The sequence below is a fragment of the Hoplias malabaricus genome, chromosome 4 (assembly GCF_029633855.1).
Source record: "Hoplias malabaricus isolate fHopMal1 chromosome 4, fHopMal1.hap1, whole genome shotgun sequence".
NCBI classification, from domain to species: domain Eukaryota; kingdom Metazoa; phylum Chordata; class Actinopteri; order Characiformes; family Erythrinidae; genus Hoplias; species Hoplias malabaricus.
The window spans coordinates 8,775,478-8,799,379 of NC_089803.1; the positions used below are offsets into that span (position 1 = coordinate 8,775,478).

The following is a 23,902-nucleotide window of genomic DNA, read 5'->3' on the forward strand; positions in this document are numbered from 1 at the left end:
ACTGCATTAGTGTAGAAAAGATGTACAGACTCCATTTACAGAAACAAGGGACACTGTGTAAAATGTGAAAAAAGCAGGAATCTGTGAGGCTCTAATTTTCATGAAGCTTTATTTTAAAAGATGCTCAAGAAATGATTCCCAAGGTTTTCACTGAAAAATGGTCATTTGTTGAAAAAAAGAAAAAAAAAACACATATAAAATGTGACATCTAAGACATTGGGACACAGTTAAATGAAGTGTTAAATAAAGTAAAAATGTTCAGTCAGCAAGGAAGGGGCGAGGTTCACCACTTTGTGAACAACTGCATGAGTAAATTGTCCACAACAGTTTAAGAACAACGTTACTCAACGTACAATTGCAAAGAATTTATGGATTTCTTCATTTACAGTCTAGTGGTACATGTATGTGTTTTTTCACCAATGTCCCCAAAGAAAATTACAGGCTGAACTACTTATGGCTTTTCACTGAACTCAGTGGTCGTCTAAAATTTAATCCTATCCTGATGCAAATCTATGTGTTTAAATAAACACAGTTGGATTAAACAGGAGTTTGAGCACTGCTGTGTACCATATTTATCCTCCGAGTGTGTTTCCATAGATACTTGAAAATAGTTTCTGAGCAGCAAATTAATTTGAACATGGAACAGTTACTGCAGCAGTTACAATGGTTAAGGTATTAAGCGTTCTCCAGATTTCACCTGGGAAAGTGTTAAGGAAAAGTTATTCACTGAGAAAAGGGAGATCACACAGCATTACTTTTACATTCAGATATGCACCTTTTCATCAACTTTTCTCTTTTAGCTCATGACCATGTGACAATGTGATATCATTTGGTAAGTAGTTTTATCAGAGAGGAGGGGTGTAACCTTTTTATTACAGACGTTCACCTGAAAACGGATCCAGGCCGAATGGGACTACTTAAAATGTAGTCATTTAACACGTTACCTTTTCACTCAGGCTTCTTCCTCATCCACAACCCAAAGTGGAGCCACTGGGGAAGTTACCGCTCTCATATTCACTCAGCCAAGATAATGTTCCCCTGTTCCAATCCCTAAGTTCCAACCCCCAGAATTTTATTTAGTATCGGATCGGAAAGGAAATGGTATCGAACGTCGCTAGTTCGTTATATTCACGTAAAATGACAATAAAAACTCGTATCTATTGCCTCTGTGTGCTCTCCAGTGGAAAAGCTTCTATTGGACTGAGGATACTGTTTCTGTGGGGGCTGTCCAATCAGAGACCAGCTGTTCTTAAACTCCAGCCAATCGTATCTCAGGGGGCGGGTGTTTGTAGGCTGTGTGTGAGGGAGGAGCAGAGGTCCCAGCATCGTCCAATCAGAATCACGGTCATTTTGAACAGAGAAAGAAAGGCTTCATTCATTGCACTGTGGACGCGTCACTCAAACACCAGCTGACTTCTGACTGGACAGACGCATTGGCCGGACTCGTAACTTCAGCTCGGCTCAGACGCGTCGCACCTTCATGAGAGCTGCGTGTTGGAGAGAAATCAGGACCTGTTTTTACTGAAGGTAAATGTTTTTATAGTGTACAGCTTTCACACCCCGTTTATACCGTGTTTTACTGAAAATAAAAATCAGAGAGAGTTTTACACACCGTTTATACCGTGATTTACTGAAGATAAAGACCAGAGAGACTTTTACACACCGTTCCCAGTTAGCAGCTCGGACCGAATCACGAACGCCGGAAACAAAAACACTCCGCCCGATGCCTGCACGCGGAGTCGGCATTGTCTCGGACGTGGAGTGTTGTGGCTGAGGCGCGGCTCGAATGACTCGGCCCTAGTCTATGGAACGCCGTTGGGGTCGCGTTAACACGTTATTAAAAATCTGTGTATTAACACGTACAATTATGTCGTGATAACGTGACCAAAAATAACACGTTTAAACGCTTTTTAAGGGTTTCGCCAGTGGGAGGCCTCAAATCCAGGTGTATTTACATATTCATAATAGTATTTACATCACACACTGTAGCTGACACGGAACATAAATCCTTTGTGAACATAGTCCCTAAGTTTCATCTGAATTATTAGTGACATAGTGAGTAAGCGCTGACCTATGGCTAATTTGAGCCCTACGTGAGCAGTGTGAAGACAGCAATATTAGTAAAGCTGATCCCCATGGCAACAGGAAGTTTATTTTTCACAATAAAAGACTCTGGTGTTTAATACCTTACAATTTGTAAACATGCATATTACAGTATAACTTCATAAAATGCTCTAAAATGTTTCATAATTTTATATCAAACAAACATCACTATTCTCTCACACTGTGTGACACATACTGAGGCGTAATTCATTCACATTGATAAATTATGTGCATTCTTTTAATAGCATACTGCTAAACACTACAGTGTCAATACAAACCCATAGTGAAATGAACTTTCCAGATCATCCTCTTTCTGTACTACACTAAGGCCATATAACACAACGCTTAAAATCCAAAAATATTTCACCTGAAGGTTTGGAAAAATAAAAAATAAATAAATAATAGTAATAATAACAGAAGAGATTCTACATGGCAGAAGGGTACTTTACAACAGTTTGAGTTTCCTCAACACGTTTGACACTTAGACTCAGATTCATGGCATACATCAGTTCCATCAACAGTTTACAAGCCTCTGCTGTGTTGTCACACTTTGTCAATACCTCACTGCCCTCAACAATGATGGAAATATCAGCCGTACCCTCATCTCTGTCAGCCTGGACAACAAAGATCTTCTGTAGTGAAAGAACGCTCAAGTGTAGTCACCTCAGTTGTACTCCTTGTTGAATTCCAGCTCTATAATTAAACAGAGATTATGTACATTTTCTGTTCTCTTTAATATATTTTCTTTAAAAATATTTAATGACAAACTGTAAACTGCAAATTCTTTAAATACAGAGCTTCAAATGTAAAAGATTATCAGGTTATAGTACAAACGATTGTACAAAAGATTATACAAATGATTATGCTTCAACTGATGCTAAAGATCTCATATAAATAACTTAACCTCCTATCTGCTCACTAGTTTTTTTTTTTACTGCAGTCCATCTTTACATAATTACATAAATAAAATGAGTTGGTTCATGTTCAGTTAATTTTAAAAAATTTAACTATCTTCATAGCTCCAAAAGTAAACTATTTCACATGCTTTTGTTTATTTTTTTTCTCTCAATATATAGGCTTCTGTTTTCAATATAACCTCCTTCAACTCATTAATCACTAGCCCAAAATCAGTGCTACTTCCTAACAAAGGATTATTGTATGTGGAATTATATTTAACCTACTTATTACTTTGTTGTCTTGTGTTTAGGCAGGTTTATTTATTTTGTTTCTTATACTGAGGGAAGCGGTTCTGTGACATAAAAACCCACAAAAATGCTCACATCGTCTTGTAAAATATGCCATCAAACAACATAATTATTAAAAATGAAACTCTCTAAAAATAGCCAATGTCATATCATTTAGATGTTTTCTATGTCAGAGGAAAACAATGAGCTAGCTAGAGTTAAACAGGTTAGCTAAAGTTTGTCATTTGAAAAGGCGATTCAATATTATGTATGTAACATACAGCAGTTGATAGAATAACATACATTAATGATGTTAACTAGTTTTGGACGATTCCAAAATAGAATGTTAAACTGAAAGACTTACGGGAAGCTGTTCCCTGAGGCAGGTGAGAGCTGCTCATATGCGGCAGTCACAGAAAAGAGCATGAATCTTCATCGTCGTCTTCTGTGTTTTTACAGCGGTTCGCTTCTGCCACCTTCCGTTTTCTCATTCAGCGTTCGTTCATTTTAAAGCTGTTGTTCCAGTGCAGTTGTCTTCAAAAATTTAAATAACAATTTCCTCTCTTCAGCAGGACACTGTCTCCTTATTAACCCTATTTTTCCTAATCATTTCTGTCGTTCATGTCTCAGTCATTACATACATTTTGTAAAATATTAACAAATTTTACCTATAACTGTATGGCATTTAACAAGTTAAAATAATGATTCTATTTCTTTAACATAAAATAAACATAAAATGCTCTGATCTGCAATGGCAATCGCCTCGCCAGCCGAATGTGCCAACGTGCAACCGGAATTGGGACAGATGCAGGGTCCCGCGTTCACGCTGAGACGGCAGCCAGTCGACAATGCCGAACCTGAGCCAAAATTGCCCCAGATCTATCTTGCTAGCTGGGACCATGTTTTAAATATCAGAGAGAGACTTTTATACACCGTTTATACAGTGTTTTACTGAAGATAAAGAGCAGAGAGAGACTTTTACACACTGCTTATACAGTGTTTTACTGAAGATAAAGATAAGAGACACTCCGATTAAAGTTGGTTTCATATTCCGATTTGTTTCATCAATGGCTCTCGAACGGTGCATGCAAATGGGTTAATACCGGCAAATCATTGTCTTTGGGATCCAAGACAAGCAGCTACAAGTTGGTTTATGTGAGAAACATTTGCCTTTTGAAAACCACGAAACATATTGGTTTCTATGGGCTGCTGCTACCTCTGCGGGAGGTAAGGGGCTGTCTGCAAACTACACAGTACACTCGTGATTTGGCATGCATGACATGGGCAGACTTATAATGAATAAATCACAATGGTGATTTATACAAAATTGGGACTTATGAGACAAATAATAATAGAGCAGTTTTATAATAATTGCTCTGTGGAGAGGGTAAAATATTTAAAAATGAAGTACATAAATAAAATTTTGCAATGTATGGCATTGCTGGTAGTTGGATTTGCTGTCCCCAATAAACAGAATTACTTATAAATAATTATATTATTCTGTATTACAAAATGCGGCATGGTGGCGCAGCAGGTAGTATCGCAGTCACACAGCTCCAGGAACCTGGAGGTTGTGGGTTCGATTCCCACTCCGGGTGACTGTCTGTGAGGAGTTGGTGTGTTCTCCCCGTGTCCACATGGGTTTCCTCAGGGGGCTCCGGTTTCCTCCCACAGTCTAAAAACACGTTGGTAGGTGGATTGGTGACTCCAAAGTGTCCGTAGGGGTGTGTGTGTGTGTGTGTGTGTGTCTGTGTTGCCCTGTGAAGGACTGGCGCCCCCACCAGGGTGTATTCCCACCTTGCGCCCAATGATTCCAGGTAGGCTCTGGATAGATAATGAATGAATATGTTACAAAATGAAGTAGTAATAATAATTGGTCAAATGAAACCCAAATTACATACTACACATCTTATATTGATGACTGTTACTGGCCCATGGTGATGGGTTGTTGGGAATAAATTTCAATTGCTTTTAAGTAATCCAACACAGAACTTCAAAATAAGTTTTATTTAAACAAGAACATTTTATAAGACAAATTACAACCCTTTGATTTGTATTTTTAAATTTCAGTTAATTGTAGTCCATTTTTGTAGGAAGGAAGTGGCAGTGCATGAGCTCATTAAAGCTATGGGACGTGATTGGCCAAGTGCAAAGCCAAAGAGTGGGCCTTGGCTCAGGTGATTAGTGGAAAGCATTTAGTAAGGCCACATCACCATATCCCAGCAGCTGTGAAGGGGTTATTAGAACAGCTGAAATGTCTAGTCAGTGGTTGTGGATAAGGAGAAAACAGACTAGTTGGGGTAATGCACTGTAGAGGTGCTGTTGGTGATGTAGAATGTAAGAATCTCATGGTACTGAGCATGTATTAATTGTGCCAGTGGGGCTAGGTACAGTGTGGATTTATGATTGTTGATGCTTAAGTGTAAGGTAGGACTGTAAAGTTGGCTCGGGGGGGACGCCAGAGTGGAACCTTCTGGAGGTGTCATAGGCTTAATTCAGCAAAACAATGACAAGGAGAGGTGCCTACCTGATTACCCCTGTGAAGAGCTAGTGATGCAGTGAGTGGTCTGTGTACTCATGGGCTAGGCTCAATATGAAACCATAGATGTTAAGGGTAGCTGGTTGCTGATAGGATCATAAAGGGCCACAGCATCTTTAGGGTGTAGCTATAAGATAGGAACAATAGAAATTGTGTTGCTGCTGGTAGGAAGAGAATGGGGTGGGCCCTCTGTGAAGCTCTAACGGATTGGCATAGGATATTTTTCATTTTCTTGTTTTGTGTATGATTATAATAATAAATAGTTTTAGCAATACAACACTACAAATATAGATTTATTTAAGTACGTCCTCTACAACAAACCATAACTCAAATGTGGGCTATTTTAACTTTTATTACATTGTTGTAGTTTATTCTGATTATAATACCTTTATTAACAGTCTGTTAATACTACAAATCTATTTTTATTATATTAAGTACATCCTATAGAACAAACTAAAACCAGTCGCAACAGATCTCTTGATTTTCCCGATGCCATTCCTCGTGTTTTTATTGTTGGCTTTCTTGGCTTATTAGCATGTAGGCTTATGGTGACCTCGTGTGGTGTGGGAGATCTGTTATTATATGAACTGGATACTTTCTAGAGTGCTTCCCCCGCTGCTACTCTGCTGTACTGCCGACTGCGTGTGGCTTTATCCCCACTGCTACTTTGCTGTACACGCCGGCCCAGTGTGGCCGCTATCTCTGCTGTACTGTCGACTGAGTGTCTATTTGGTTTCCTGGTTGCTACTCTGCTCTGCGCACCGGCCAAATGCGGCTGCTATCTCTGTTGATACTTCTTAATTAAACTGATTAGTGACAAAATGTATATTAACTATTGACACAATACAAACTGAAATGATTGTCTGGTGTGAAGTATCCCCCCAAATTTTACATTGGTCTGCAAATATGTAGTTTTGAACAGTGGAATATATATATATTTTTTTAAATCTGCTCTGTATTAAGGTGGGTTTAAATGGCACAATGCTACAAGAAAGCAGGCATCCCAAGCTAAATTTTAATGAGAATAGCTTCATGTTTCTGTATGTGAGATAATTAAGTTATGAGGCATAGTCCACATTTTATTTAAGATCCCTGCATGATTTTTTAGATATATCTTTTATTTATTTCCACCATTAATCACTATGGAAGCATTTAAGCCCAGTACAGCCATTTTAGCCTAACTATGTTTCAGTGAGGAGTTCCTGAAATTATGAATCCAAATTCATAATGTGTCCTCTGTGACAGTTTCACAACTATAATTACATAATTATAAACTACATCTTGTTGAGAACTATTGTTAGCATCAGCTAATCTACACCATTTTTTTCCAAAGAGAAAAAAAATGACCACAAAAAGGGAAAAACTACAAGTCAAATGAGACTCCACAAACTATAATGAAATCATTAAAGTAAAATAACTACAGACTCAAACCGCTACCCCAAATCAGACCAATAGAGAACCAGGTGACAGTGAATTTGTCAGTCTTATCTTTGTTTCTTTTTTTTTTTTTTTCCCCAGAAAAGAAGAACGTCTCTTTGGATATTTCCTCTGGCTCCTGTTGTCCAAGACAGTTCTGCAGTTTTTCCACAACTGCATCAAGAAACATTTCCAAGTGGAATATTACATAATGTTGAAATCAGAAGGGATTAAATGTGAAGATATGGAGGGCAAAAGCTCCAGTTCTCAGGAAACACCCTTGGCTACTCCCTACACTTGTACATCTGGCAGAAAAACTCAGACAAGTAAACAGAAACTGAAAACTTACGAATGTGCAGAGTGTGGGAAGAGTTTTACTACACAGGGTAATCTCCAAACACACCAGCGCATTCACACAGGAGAGAAACCGTATCACTGTTCAGAGTGTGGGAAGAGTTTTACTTATCAGGTTTCTTTCCGTTACCACCAGCGCACTCACACAGGAGAGAAACCGTATCACTGTTCAGAGTGTGGGAAGAGTTTTACTCAACAGGATTCTCTCTGTTACCACCAGCGCACTCACACAGGAGAGAAACCGTATCACTGTTCAGAGTGTGGGAAGAGTTTTACTGGACAGAGTAGTCTCAAAAGCCACCAACGCGTTCACACAGGAGAGAAACCGTATTACTGTTCAGAGTGTGGAAAGAGTTTTACTGGACAGGGTAGTCTCAAAAGCCACCAGCGCATTCACACAGGAGAGAAACCGTATCACTGTCCAGAGTGTGGGATGAGTTTTACTCATCAGGGTTCTGTCCGTTACCACCAGCTCATTCACAAAGGAGAGAAACCGTATCACTGTTCAGAGTGTGGGAAGAGTTTTACTAATCAGGGTAATCTCCAAAGACACCAGCGCATTCACACAGGAGAAAAACCGTATCACTGTTCAGAGTGTGGGAAGAGTTTTACTCACCAGGGTATTCTCAAATCACACATACTCATCCACACAGGAGAGAAACTGTATCACTGTTCAGAGTGTGGGAAGAGGTTTACTCATCAGGTTTCTTTACGTAACCACCAGCGCATTCACACAGGAGAGAAACTGTATCACTGTCCAGAGTGTGGGAAAAGTTTTACTCATCAGGATTCTTTCTGTTACCACCTGCGCACTCACACAGGAGAGAAACCGTATCACTGTTCAGAGTGTGATAAGAGTTTTACTGGACCGAGTAGTCTCAAAAAACACCAGCGCATTCACACAGGAGAGAAACCTTATCACTGTTCAGAGTGTGAGATGAGTTTTACTGAACAGAGTAGTCTCAAAAACCACCAGCGCACTCACACAGGAGAGAAACCGTATCACTGTTCAGAGTGTGGGAAAAGTTTTACTGGACAGGCTAGTCTCAAAAACCACCAGCGCATTCACACAGGGGAAAAACCATATCTTTGTTCAGAGTGTGGGAAGAGTTTTACTCATCAGGATTCTTTCTTTTACCACCAGCGCATTCACACAGGAGAGAAGCCGTATCACTGTTCAGAGTGTGGGAAGAGTTTTACTGGACAGGGTAATCTCAAAAAACACCAGCGCATTCACACAGGTGAAAAGCCGTATCATTGTTCAGAGTGTGGGAAGAGTTTTACTAGACAGGATAATCTTCAACACCACCAGCGTATTCACACAGGAGAGAAACCGTATCACTGTCTAGAGTGCGGGAAGAGTTTTACTCATCAGGATTCTTTCTTTTACCACCAGCGCATTCACACAGGAGAGAAACCATATCAGTGTTTAGAGTGTGGGAAGAGTTTTACTGGACATGCTAATCTCAAAAAACACCAGCGCATTCACACAGGACAGAAACCGTATCAATGTTCAGAGTGTGGGAAGAGTTTTACTAGACAGGATAATCCTCAACACCACCAGCATATTCACACAGGAGAGAAACTGTATCACTGTCCAGAGTGTGGGAAGAGTTTTACTAATCAGGGTTCTGTCCGGAAACATCCCTGTGTTAACCCAGAACAGAATCAGTAGTACTCAGTGTGCGGGATTGCCTTCAGATATTTGGATTTAAGTACTATGTTGGGGTCAATTCAATGTAAAAATGAGTAACAGTTGTAGTGGAAGAATGATGAAATATGCTGATTACATTATGGATTATTTAAGTTATTTGATTGAGTGAGGATCTGAAACTCTCCCTCTGTCCTCCAAATTCCCTCGTCACCAGCCTTTGGAGGATGGAGAGTTAAAACAAAGGTTTGGATATCTCCAGACATTTGACTGCCATAAAAGATTGCCTCTCGTTTCCTGACGAGCCACATCAGACAGACATCTCTCTCACCCATTCAAGCCTAGAGAAGCTTTTAAAGATTTTTAGAATTTTATAACATTTATTTCCTTTTTTATAACATGAATTAAACACAGGACTTTGTAAGACGCAGACTGATCTCTCTCACACTGGAGAGCACAGACCCGCAGCGTAATTTAATTATATAATACGACTCTTGGAGAATCAAGCATGGACCAACAGTGCTCAGAAGTGGACAATACTTCACTACCTCAAACCAGAGAACTGTTTTTAATTTTATTTTTTTTTTATGCTGATATATACATACATGTATGTATATATGTGTGTATATATATATATATATATATGCTCATATGTATTTATATATGTAGAAAGAACCCAGCATGTTTGGTTTTTAAATGCCTGTAACCAGAAAGAGATTAATTCCTTCCTCAATTTAAATGTGTATGTATTTAATCTCTACTAATCTAGAGTACTGTTTGTATACCTGTACTAAGGCAACCAAGTTATTCATCCAGGAAAAAAAAATAGGTACCAAAATATGAAATTGGTTTTATCCACTGTTGTCATTATAAGTAAAATGGGTGAATAATTTTACACTGAGTTTGGGACTGAATCACAAGAAAGTCACATGTTAAAATAAGAGCCCCTTTCATTTTATTAACAAAACCTGTGTTTGGATTGCTGCCTATAGACTTTGGTCAATTACATGTTCTCTGTGCTCAGTAACCATCCAGAACTGTAGCTCCTTCTCATAAGGGTGTAGCTACAAATGAAATACCCAGGGAATTTGAGGGGATGCTCTGACCAACTTCGAGATTTAAATTAGATCATTTAAACACAACGAGTTACATATCGTTAAGATGAAACCGTTTTAAGAAGAATAAAATTGGTAAAATTAGTTGCAACTTATCGTGTTTGTTGTTTGTTTTTTGTTTTTCTTCATTCCCCTGTAAAGCATTTTCACCAAGGCCGATTAAAGCATGTGAAACTTAATTCTCAACCAGAATAATCACATCTGAGATTAGTCAATAGATCAGATAGGAATCAACAGGCTCCAGGCATTAATTCTGAAACTGGTTAACGAGGCACATCAACTACCTGCCGGTACCAGTCTAACCGGCCAGAGCCGTGAAATCGTCTGCTCACCCCTATTTGGTAAACAAGTGAACAGATTCGTGGACACAACCGCCTAGACCTCCCAGTGAAGTCTGGCCTTCAATACCGTGGACGAGACCGCTTGAGTCTCACAGCGAGTTCCCAAACTGGATCATCTTCACATGAGACCCATGGTGTCCTTGGACTGAGTGAGACAGCGTCAAAGTAAGCCTCGGATCCATTTTCAGAGTCGATGCCATTTGTCCCCTTGATAAAATATCCACTGTAGTTAACCCACCTTAGAGTTAGATTATATTTAGCCAAGTATACCATACCTCACGGTCATATTATTTTAATTAGGACTCATAAGAGGAGTTTCACATGTTTTAACCTAGTCTGAGGTTTTAATAATTGTACTATAATGATAAGTAATCCTTGTTTATTCCAATAAATTATCCTTTATGATTTGAAGTGATGGTGTGTGTATAGAGTTTATTAAAAAATCTGAAAAACCCACATTCCAGTGGGGAACTGTAAACCAGTCTGATCAGAGTATAATCCAATATAAGATTAAACATTCATTCATTATCTGTTACCCCTATCCAGTTCAGGGTCGTGGTGGGTCCAGAGCTTACCTGGAATCATTGGGCGCAAGGTGGGAATACACCCTGGCACCAGTCCTTCATAGGGCAACACACACTCACACCTACAGACACTTTTGAGTCACCAGTCAACCTACTAACGTGTTTTTTTGGACTGTGGGAGGAAACCGGAGGACAACTGTACATTGTTTATATGCACCTACTGGTGTAAGGACATTCTCAGTCTTTAGAGAAGTCTTTCCTTTATGTTTTAGGGAAAATAGAAACACTATCCAACAAAAGTATATTCAGCAAATCTGAATCAATGGATTCATTTGGTCATCTAGAGTGGAAGGCAAATGACACGTTTAAATTAAATTAACCATAGTTTGCCCTGCAACAGTATAGTTTTTTTTTTTTTTAAGCTTTTTTTCATCCAAACTAAAAATGCTTTGTATAGATCCATTTCAAACCAGCTGAACTGCTTATTATTTCTACATTAGCCTTGATATGATATTAAATAAGAGGTAATGCCACACTTGAATTTAATTAAAGTTATCTCAGTAAAGTTTTTTTAAGCTAAAGTAGTATGCCATTGAGCAATATTTAAACCTAATCCCAAAAGGCTCCCTTTTTTATAAAAATACATCATCGAGCATCGTTGGCTGCACGTAAATGTGTTGTTTTGACCCACATTTACCATTTGATACAGAAGGCACACTAGTGAAAGTTAACTATATCCCCATGGGGCAGGGGGAGATTTTGGAATTCAGAGCGATTTGAAGCCTGAAAGACTCAGAAAAGACCACATCATAAAAAATACAAACTAATACTAAATTTACTTGTCCCCTGTTGTGTCGAAGGTAGTGATGGTCGATACCACTTTCCTTTCTGATCCGATACTGAGTGAAATTCAGGCTTGTGTCTGCGATACAGGTCCGATACAAATACTTTGTGCAAATACACCCAATGTGTCTGGTAAATTCAAAAAATAAAATTAAATTAATGTATTTCAATCATAGCTTCATAGAATACAAGACAACAGAGTAATTTATTTATTTTAAACTCTGAAGTATATTGAGGTAGCGGCCTCATTTACAATACAGTCGAGCTATAATTTAATGACACCTAGTCTATGTAATTCACTTTAAACACTTTAAAGCACTTTAACAGTGCTTAGCACCACTTATTGCTCCATATTTTCTCCCTCTGTATCTGGATAGTGTCTGCAGCACTGAAGGACTCCGCCAGAAACTGAAGTGAGACAGAGCTGAAATATCTCCACACATGACTCAGTTTACACTGCCATTGGGTCTGTCTACAGACTGAGTGACTGACAGACTGAGCAGTGTGCCGCTGCACTCACGCATAACGCACTTAAAAAAAGTAAAAGAAAAAAAAGTAAAAAAAGAAAAAGTAGTTCCCACCAACCATCTATCATTTAGACAAGATCTCAATAGTTTAGCTAATTTCCACTGTGTTCCTGTTAATGATACATATTACCTCAAATGACTGAAGTATCAAAAATATTGATATTTCAGTATTGATCTGCACATCACTAGTTGAAGCAGATTTTCACCAAAGCACAGATGCAACCAAGCCTCATCTACATGGAGCAAATTACGGTTAAGCATATTCATAATAACTGAAATGAGAATTACTTAGTATTAAATTATGATGTCTTACCTGAGAAGATTACCTGAAGTCCGTTGTTTGGAGGTAAAAAATGGATGAAGTTGGTGCAAAAAATGCTGGTATTTAGCTGGAATTTGAAACAACTAAAAAACATTCGTTCTTTCAATGCATTTATTAGGATAAGAAACGTTAAGGGAATAAAAACATTTTTGAGTTGCATATACTCATGTACATATAGTAAAACTAAAAAAAACTATTTTTGTTTTAAATAGAAGCTAATTAATTTTGTAAGTATGGCTTGTTGAATCAACTAATAATTTTTTCACTGATGTTTTACTGGTGCTCTGTGAAGGACTGGCACCCCCTCCAGGGTGTATTCCTGCCTTGCGCCCAATGATTCCAGGTAGGCTCTGGACCCACCGCGACACTGACTTGGATAAGCGGTTACAGATAATGAATGAATGTTTCACTGGTTCAAGGCTATATCCCACGTTGGGGTTTACCCATAGAGCACACTTCACAGGAAGTTTCTGGTGCAGGAAGTAATGAGAGTGTTGCAGATCAAATGGATTGAGTAATGAAAATGTTGCAGATCCACTGTCTGTACAGACCTTAAGCATCGTGTCAGGTGTAAAATATTACATAGTGTTCTTTAAAACTCAAGACAAACTTCAGCCAAGTTCCAAGACTCTTCCAGATCTACAAAAGTAAGTCACCTGTAGGAACTGGAGTAAATCCCTCAGGGTAATTTCTGATTGGATCTGATCCTCCATCACGTCTCCAGTCTGTTAAACACACACAAGATTAAAGTAAAACAAGCTCACACTCTGGGTTTCTCTGTTCACTCTGTTATCACCACAACCCTGAAATAAACTAAGAGGAAAAAAGAGGAGACAAGCTGACAGTGAGAAGAGTTAAAGTGAGCTTGCTCTACTCACAGATTATTCTTTTCTGTTTCAGAAAACAGATCAGCACCAAAACCAGGACCAGGGCCATCAGTGTCATTACAGCAGGTAAAACCTGACTTCTCTCCTCCTCACAGTCATCACATGTTCCATCTTAAGAAAGAAAAAGAAAAAGACAACTGTCAGTTTTGAGAAAAATGCCATTGACCTGAAATTATCCAAAAAAAAATAAATTCGGAGTTGAACTGAGGAGATAAATGGACCGGAGTTGAACTGAGGAGATAAATGGACCGGAGTTGACCTGAGGGGATAAATGGACCGAAGTTGAACTGAGGGGATAAATGGACCGGTGTTGAACTGAGGAGATAAATGAACTGGAGTGGAAATCACTCTGATTTGAGCAGTGTTTTTAGGTTTGAAGCGGTTTTCACTGAGGGGAAGAGGTGAATCTAAGAGTTCAATAAAGATGAGCTGCAAAATACATTCAGTCAGTAATTTCTGCCTTCTATTTCTACTCTAAATACTTTTCTATTTCACTGTTAAAATAAATATACAATACCACATCAAAAATGAGAATACAAATGTAAAAATACTACAGAAACTTTATCAGTCTCTTGTGAGTCCGGTCGATGCAGCCAGCCAGCAGCAGGGGGCCAGGCCGGCGCAGGTGAAGAGCTGGAGGGTCTCAGGACTCAAATTCCCAGAATCCTCAGAAACAGTCAGCACCAACCAGCTTCAGCTGTGCAGTGCCACATATAAAGCCAGTGTCAAACACAGGCTCAAAGATAATACAGAAAAGAGAAAAAATAAATACATAAATTAAAGTGTTAAGAGAAAATAGCTGAAAAGAGAAAACTAAACTGAGGAGAAGAAAAGGCTTTAAAGCCACAAGGGAAAATTTTTTAAAGAGCAATTAAAAGATAGAAGCTCTGTTCATAGATATTTCAGGTTTTTTAGAGGTTATTTGTTTCTGAGGATATAAATAAAATTGTTTTGCACTTTGGTTCATCACATGCCCACCATCACATGCCTACCAAGAGCATAAAGTGGCCCCCAGCTTAACAGGCAGAGTGACTGTCAGAAATTTGATACAGATGTCAGAAACCTCACACTGACCATAGCCAAAGGGGATGTCGAGAAACATTTCCTGAGTATAGCCAGCTGTGCAGGCGAGAGGTTTGGACATGCAGATAAAAAGACACCTGGAACTATCTACAGGAAGAAACATAGAGCCACATAGTTACAATGGCTGTTTACAAATTACAAATGACAGCATTTGAAGTGCGCACCCAGAGGAACAAAAACAACCTCTAACTGAGCTGTGGTGCATTGTGCCAAAGAAGCTCATGACCATCCCAAGGGCCAGGCAGCATAAGTGATGAAGAAGAGAGAGAGCTTGGAAGTGTATAGCTTTGTTTACCAAGCTCTTTGGCTTTGAAAAATTTACTTGGAGACAAACTTATTGTGTGTCTATTTGTGGTCCCCAGAAAAAGTGAACAGCTTCCTCATAAGGACTTTTAGCAGTCCTGAGAGAGACAAAGTGCCTGACCCACACAGGGCTCTTATCAAACCCTCACCCCTTAAAGTGGTCTTTGACCTGAGAGAACCTAGTCTCAAGGAGGTGCAGGGTGTCATTCAGGTTGCAAGATCCACCTCTGCTCCAGGACCCAGTGGTGCACTATACTTGGTCTACAAATGCTGTCCAGAACTCGTTCAGCAGCTCTGAAACATCTTCAGAGGGAGAGCTGCCAACCTCTGAGTTTGTCCTCCAGCACAAATACCTCAATAAATCAGTACAGGATGGGGGAGCTCCAGCAGCTCCATGCTGTTTAGAGCATACAGGGGTGGTAACACAACTTATCAGAGAAGCTCATGAGGGAAGAGAAGACCTGCTTGTCCTGTGGTTGGACCTTGCTAATGCCTATTTGCTGGTAGAGCTCACACTTCACAGACACCATGTAAAATCAAGGACCTTATATAGGATTACTACAATAATTTCAAGTTAAGGGTCACTTCTGGGTCTTCCACATTAGACTGGCATTGGTTAGAAAAGGGTATTATTATCGGCTGCAGCATTTCAGTCACTCTAATCACACTTGCTATGAACATGACTGTTAAATCTGCAAAGGTGGAGTATAGAGGCCCACAGACTGTCTGGAGTGTGGCAACCCCCAATTAGAGCCTTCATGGATGATCTTCCTATTACCACAACATCGGTAACTGAGGCTAGATGTATCCTTCATGGCCTAGAGGGCTTCATCACATGGGCAAGAATGACGGTCATACTTATTAAGTCTAGATTTCTGGTGTTAAAAAGGGGGAAGGTAGTGGACAAATTTCACTTGTCACTCTACCTTTGTAGTTAGCTTGGTATACCCCACAGACTTAGCAGCACAACACTCTATGGCAGCAGTAGCATCTTGCAACTCCCATTCAGCAGCTTCACTGAAGAATTTATGGTAGCACGCACAAGAGAAGCACTCTGGTATATCGTCATCAGTTGGCATTGAAATCAGAACAGGAGCAGACAAGGCACTGGAAGCTGCAGAGTCCCCACTGAGAACGCTCCTTGTGAACCTGTAGAATTTGTCTGTCACGGATTAGCAGGCAGATTGCTCTGTAAGGTCTTGTTTCAGCTTAGTGTAGTTGAGATGGCAAAAAGGAGGGCCCCGAAGCCTACATGTGATGCTCCAGAGTAAGACTTCAGGTAGCTTTGGAGTAAGAATTTAAGTCTGTGTTCCAGTGCTGGGACACAAGTCGGGAACTGATCACTCCTATCTGGGTCACCTGGGTGAAGGTGTCTGATGGTGAAAGACCATAAACACCCAGGGACCACAGAAAACATCACTTATGATGTGTCACAGCATCTTAAACCAATTGTATCATTTAATAATTAAACCAGCAAGAAACAAGTGGAGTTCATCTTTAATGCTGTTTTAATATTCCCACTGTGTGTGTGTGTGTGTGTGTGTGTTTGAGACAGAGAGAGACCAACACACAGCTGTGGTATGTACAACACTGATATGGACTCTACTGTTCCTGCTGTTATTAATGAGAGTGAAATCAAAGACTCTGATTACGACAAGTTTCCAGATACTCACTGGGTGTGTGTTGAGGACTGTACTGTAAATAAACCTTCATCCACTTCACACAGTCCTGACAAATCAGAGCAGGATCTTGACCACTTCCAGAATTAAACTTTTCCACCGTCTCCTGGGCCTCCTTCACTGAGACTGACCACTGTCTCGAGGTCCAGTTATAAGACATTAAATCTTCTCCATCGTAGCCGTATTCATTAATGCAGTTTAAAGTTGACACTGAGCCGTCAGGAAGCTTTTCCCCCTCACAGCCGTTTCTCCACTGAAGAACATGACGCTCTGAAACAGGAGAAGACCTGGAATCATCATCACACCCTCAACACTGTACAATCAGCTGATCACATACATAACACTCTCATAAAGATTATAAATGATATCATGAATGGAAAGGTGAATGTTCTCACCTGACTCTTTGTGTCTGAAGACCTCCAACTGTAACTGAAGAACCTTGTTAATCCACTGTCCTTCATACTTGAGCTTCTCAGTTCCTGTCCTCCACTCACTCTCCTTTATCTCCTTCATCCAGCTCTGTTTAGGAGTCCTGATACCATCCCAGCTGCTGTAGGAGTCCATCTGTGTGTCGTCCAGCAGAGTCTCTACACTGAACTGGTAGATGTTGTGTGAGGAGTCTTCAGACTGCACGGTGTAGAGGTAAAACAGAGAGTGATTATCTTTGGGGAACAGAAAATAAATAGAAGACATATTAAAACTGTAGGTACTGGACAAATTTGTTCAGATACAAAGTAGAACACAGTCTCTAAACATCTGCCTCATTTCTTCAAAGCTGTATTTGATTTGTTTAAATAGTCAGCATGTGTATGATGCTCTGCTTTACATAATTGCTAAATAGTAGCATTGCAGATGTTCATATTTCTTCCCTAATTCAGTGTTGATTCTCCATTCAGTTGAGTAGAAGATTAAAAAGCTCAATTTTCATAGTCTTGCTTAATGTAGTTTTTATATCATTTTATACACATTTTCCCCTCATTTTTGAGACAAAATTCAAGTTCAAGTTCAAGACATTTATTGTCATTTCAGCAGTATACAGTGTTTACAGTACACAGTGAAATGAAATTGCGTTCCTCCAGGACCAAGGTGCTACATAATACAATACACAACATTAAAGTGCAACTAGTGCAAAGATAAAACAGTGCACACACATTAAAGTGCAAAAAAGACATAAAACATAAAAAAATACACAACAGGCTCCAATTCTCCCTCATTGAGGACGAATCAGGTATTCGGGCGGGTTTTCTAAACTCTGCACCTTTCTTGTATGGAATTATAACTTCTAGTTCAGATTCAATTTCAGAGTCAAGAACCCACAGCGGGTCAATGAGCATAATTCATTAATAATAGTTAATTCTAGCTAATTCTGCTGTATAATATGTGAAGATGACCTACTTGTCTAAGCTAAAATTAAGACAGGTAAGAACACTACATATTAGTTAATGGCTCCCAAACATGGAGCTTAGCAAAATGAATTAAATAATTAATTATTAATAAAATAATAATTAATTATCATTGACTCCGCTATGTAGTGCAAATGCCACCGTGCATACTACTTCCACTATATATATATATATATATATATATATATATATATATATATAATTTAATTTTGGCGCCCAACGTGGGGCTTTTGATTAATAGTCGTGATCAGAAGTTATGATTCCTTTAGAAGAAAAAAATGCACACCAGTAAGTTAAGCGCATCCTTGTGCTTCAGCGATAAGAGCAGCCTGTTTAAGAGATACGGGCCTCACAACTGGTTCCTCCCAACCTTAATCCCCTCTAATTCATAACTAGGACCTGTTCCTAAATTAAGCCTTGAATGTGAGCGATGATTGTCATTTCACTGTTGTTTTGATTTAATGATTAGTGTGAACACGCTTTTCATTCGTGAAATTATTAGGCTGCCGCCGTGCGCCTAATTGTGAAGTAATACTGTGGGTTTGTCAGCTGTGCTCCGTCACTGTTTAATCGCCTGCATGAAAACGTATGACACACCCGTGAGAGGTTAAATTAATCACAATGCGCGAATCTCTGTGTATGTGTACGTTCTGAATTGCCCAAAAGTCTGCGAATTCCAGCTTTTGATCGACAAATTTTGTACCTCTGATATACGGCTCGTTAAAATACGTTCATAAATGCAAGAATTGTTTGTGTCAACCCATAAGTAGTGAGACCGCGAATCCCGCGCTCATAATTGCACGAATCTCGTGCCTTGAATTTGTAAAACAACGTGAATAGTGAACTTGCTCTAAAGCGGCCCAAACAAAGGTCCCTGTTTTGTTTAAGACTGGCAATGGTGTGTTTTCCCTTCAGTTTTCGAACTGGAATGGTTTAAATTATGCCAAACCAGTGAACCTACCCCAGGGGGAGGAGTTAAGTAAATAAGGTGTCGCCACTGACCCAGCCCTGGAAACACCAGGAGCCCTGTGGCTGACTTGTGCTATTGCAACTGAAGTCAATTTATGGTGCCCCCTTTCGTATGACTTGCGCTACTGCATTTAAAATTTCTCTGGTGCACCCTTGTGCTATTGCAACTGAAGTCAATTTATAGTGCCCCCTTTTGCATGACTTGCGTTACTGCATTTAAAGTTTCTCTGGTGCACTCTTGTGTATGACTTGTGTAAGTGCAAGTTAATTAAAAGCAGTTGTCTTTCATATATGGATATATCGTGATATCCAAGACCCATGCCATCTCACAGGCTTACTGAAAATCAGGAGAATAATAACCCTTTACAATCCAATAGGAGTTCTCCTCACTCCAGTCCTCACTGGTCAGGTGAAACTCAACATCACCCAAACCCCTGTGTTAATCAGTTAATGTCAGGGCACCCTCAGAATACATTCCCCGCTAGTAGGCATGAGAGTCCAGCACCCAAGGAAAATAATTTGGACCACAGATGGTCCCAAAACTCTCACACACGCGACAAAAGCCCCTGTCCTAGTAACCGCTGAACTGGTGTTTTCGCCCCTGTGTAAAGAGGAGCGTCAGACAGCTAACCTCTTCTCAGACACCTCAGGTGAAACTGAGCATGTCCCAAGGACCCCTGCAATTCAGACTTGCACATCTGACCAGTTTAATAAGGGGGGTGAAAATCAGACTCCTCTTAATGTCACGCTTATTCAAGGTGATCCACCTGCACCACAGTTCCTTTGCCATTTAACAGAAAAGGGGGGTGCTCGTAGACTAAACCTGACCACAGTCCTGGAAAAGAAGCTTGTACAACAAGCTCTCTTGGACACTGCATCAGACATCACATTGATGTCATCCACACTCTTTGATGAAGTGTGGGCTGCAGCAGACCATGCCCCACGGAGATTACAGTTACAAAACTGCTCCCTCCAAATTATGCCTTATTCATACACTGGTATCAAAATAAAGTCTGTGGCAAGAGTGCTCATAACAATTGGACCTATAAGTCTAGTTCACCCTGTATATGTGTCTCCTATTGAAAACATTCCCTTCCTTATTGGCAAGGACCTGCTCAACAGGCTTGAGCCACTGATTGACTTCAAGTGTTTGAAGATCTGGGCCCAGGTTCACAAACCCCTGCCCATCTCACACTCACACCACCTTGAAGCTCAGTCCTGTCACCTAAACACCAGGTACACAGAGACTACTAACACCTTTCACACTCCAACAATGACAAAGGATGCCATGAGCCAGAGAATCTCAGCTCACGATGAACAAATGACTGTCCACACAATAACAGTCCCTTTTGCTAACACCCATTTGGATCCCAAATGGCCTCCAGAAAGAGATAAATTAAAAGACCTGACAAACCTGGGTAACCACAAAAACCTCCCATGTGATTTTGATTCCATTCAATTCTCAAGTGCAGGACAAAAAGGGAAACATCACATAGTCCAGCAAAATACATACAACACACAACAAGATAAGGGCAGCTTGCAAAACTCCTCAGAGCCGCATTTGCAGTCAGCCAGCAGAGACTGGAAAAGAGCAAAAAGGGGATGCAAAAATGGTTATGACCAAAATTTGTTCCGTGAAAGGCAGAAAAGGGGGAACAAGTTGCAAAAGTACAACTCAATTAAACTGGCCCAAAAGTTCATGAAAGGTGAGAAACAGGCTCATAAGCTCCTGCCACATGAGTCAGACCCACACAGGGTCCTAAATCTTTCCCCCACCAGTCATCCTCTGTTCAGGAATGCGAATAAAGATCAGCAAAGTGCTGACTTCAAATGGGTTCCTCACAACCAGATGGAACCTCACCAAATCACCATGAGACTTGTAGGGAACAACAACACCCTTGTTAAGTCATAAAAGAGCAGCAGACACCCAGAAGACCATATAAAAAATGATAACGCTCACATTCAATGCCTAACAGGCCTATGCCCACTAGTCATGTTAAATCAGAGTTCTTAGTAGTTAGCTTAACTATAGAGGAACACCCTGCTTATCCAGTAATTATCACTAAGGCAAAGATATGTTTTTAAGTATTTGCTTGAATAACTACCCTTGAACATTTCCTTTGATAAAAATAATATTTCCTAGTTAACAGACACTTTTAAAGTAAGAGGAACACTCATACCAGCATATTGGATCAAGTCCAATAAAGGTTTATTCTCATATTAAATGATCCCAGAAAGGTATCAACCCTGAGTGTATGAATGAATGATTCCTGACCTTGCTGTTCACATTCATCTCTGCATTATCAGCTCACTGCTTCTAGAAAGAAAGCATGATCTGAAAGGGGGGATATGTAGTGGATATGATGAATGTGTATTAATTTCTAATAAGAAATTGTGACTTTCTGAAGATGTGATTTGATATACCCAAACTTTAGCTCGTTTCAGAGACATCTCCTCACTAGCAGATGAAAGGTGAGATAAACCTCCAGAGCAGGCCTGTAAAACCCCCTCCAAAGACCCTTTTTATGACTTAAGGGCCCCCAGGGTCAATAAAAGAATGCAGAGAGACACAGAGACTCAATCTTGATTGAAACTCACAATGCCCTCTTTAAAGGAAATTAATCTCGTTTTGACAATCAAAATAGGTGGAATTAATTTACATGTGTTTAAAGTCATTTTTGTTTATATTAATTTATGTAGAACCAAGGTAGTCACATACTATGTGTTTAGTTGGTTAATAATTATATAGAACATGGTTATCTTTTTCTTAATTATATTAATTTGCGTTAACCTATAATCTTTAATATTGCAAAGTATTCACTCAGGGATGGTCAAGTCTTTGTCTTGTCAAGTGTCATAAATTCTATGTGATGCCACTCCCAAGGTACAGGAAACAGCCAATCAGGAGCAAGAAAGGCTCAAATTCTCCCTCATTGAGGACAAATCAGGTATTCGGGGCGGGTTTTCTAAACTCTGGTTAAAAACCTGTGGCGCCAAATGACACAAGCTTTTTCCAGCTTTTTGAAGCTTTTCAAACTTTTTGAGCTTTTTGGGCTTCTGCCCCTTTTTCTCCGATGTTTGACTCTTCACTTCAAGGCTCCAGACACTTGTAACTGTTGAATTTCTAAAAAGAGTCTGATTTACAAACGCTGTAGACATTTTAAAGTGTTTAGCCATAGAAAACCACCGGTGTCAATTTAAATACCACATGCCAACCCCCATATCCCTGGAACATTTTTATTAGAGTGTTACAGGTCTCAAGTGTGGGAAAAAGTAAAGGATATTGGTTTAAATTTGATGTGAAAATTAAATGTATATATTATGGCATTTTTGATTATAATATTGATGAAGTCAAATGTAGTTGTATATGGTAAATTATATGTCTGGTAAAACCTAAATTGTGGAAAACACGATGTAAAATGACTACAGAAGAGTTTTTGTTTCTAGTGATGTAATTATGAAAAGCATTAGGACTGAATTAAAAAGACAAAAGACTCTTAATATTCCTTTTAAAGACTCTATTCTCTGCGAAACTCTAAATATATGAGATTATGTTTGTTTATGTATGTAGTTAAATGTGTATCTGTATATACTTTAAGCTGGATTTTTAAAAATCTTTACATGAATATGTAAGTAATATTTTTTTCTTTGTATTAATTAATAAAGTAAACTTAAATTAAAAAAATATATATTAAGGGCTAAAAAACACAACATGTCCAGGTCCAGTGTAATAGGCTCTCTCTCTTGATGATGCTTATTGTACCATGAACATAAGTTTATTACTGGTGGAAAACAAATCAACCAAATGGTGAGTATCACACATTATTCCTTTCTCCTGGACTGCATTAAAGACCCAGCAACTGGTGCCAGACACAGCAGAGGACATGTTGCACTAAAAATACTCATGACACAGTATCACATGCACATATTTTTCCCACAATAATTAATAATTTTCCCACAAAGTTTATGACACATGAATGAACCTAGATTATGTGTCCTTTATTTCAGATTTTTTTTAATTTGTTTGCTCATTAACATAGTTAACGTAAGGCTTTTGTTAAAACTGTTTTAATGAGCACACAGGAGGTTCCTTGGTGTGTATTTGTGTGTGTGTGTGGGATGGTACACATCTGATTTAATAAAGACTCACCTACAGAAATGGGGAGAAGTAAAGAGAGGAACAGAAACATAAGTCTAAATCTGCGGCCATGGTTCTGAAGTCCCCCATCTTCATTAAGACTCAATAAATCCATCAGGATCCTCCAACTGTCACCTTCTTGTTCCACAGCTGTTATTATTACAGTGGTCTCAGGAGAGCGCCCAAGTCTCCCTCAGCAGTGCTCCTGAAACACAGAGGGGTTTAAAGTCCTTGAAGATTTCTTTGGCACAGAGAGGTACATGCTGAAATGGATTAAAGAAAATATTCTGGGGAGGCTCCAGGTGTGGAGGTGGATTCTTCCCTAGCTGTCGTACCGTGGCAGAGAGCTGGTGGTCAACAATCTTATGTATCTGTGCTGGACCCTCCTGTGGATCTGATAAATCAAGGCCCAGAGTGTCTTTGTAGTTGTCCAAGCAGTTCCCTGAGTCCAGTTTTTACTCCTGTGTTAAACACTTGCGGTCTGTCTACAGTGGAGAGGGACAGTGATGAACATCATGGAC

General features: G+C 39.5%; 1 protein-coding gene across 1 annotated transcript; it reads left to right on the plus strand.

Annotated features, from left to right (window-relative positions):
* The first annotated feature begins 1,402 nt into the window (after positions 1 to 1,402).
* Positions 1,403 to 11,086, plus strand: LOC136694113 (zinc finger protein 850-like). Its single transcript, XM_066667498.1, has 2 exons — positions 1,403 to 1,527; positions 7,345 to 11,086. Exon 2 carries the CDS (start codon positions 7,454 to 7,456, stop codon positions 9,269 to 9,271), a length of 1,818 nt encoding a protein of 605 aa, XP_066523595.1. The 5' UTR covers positions 1,403 to 1,527; positions 7,345 to 7,453; the 3' UTR covers positions 9,272 to 11,086.
* Positions 11,087 to 23,902: the final 12,816 nt, after the last annotated feature.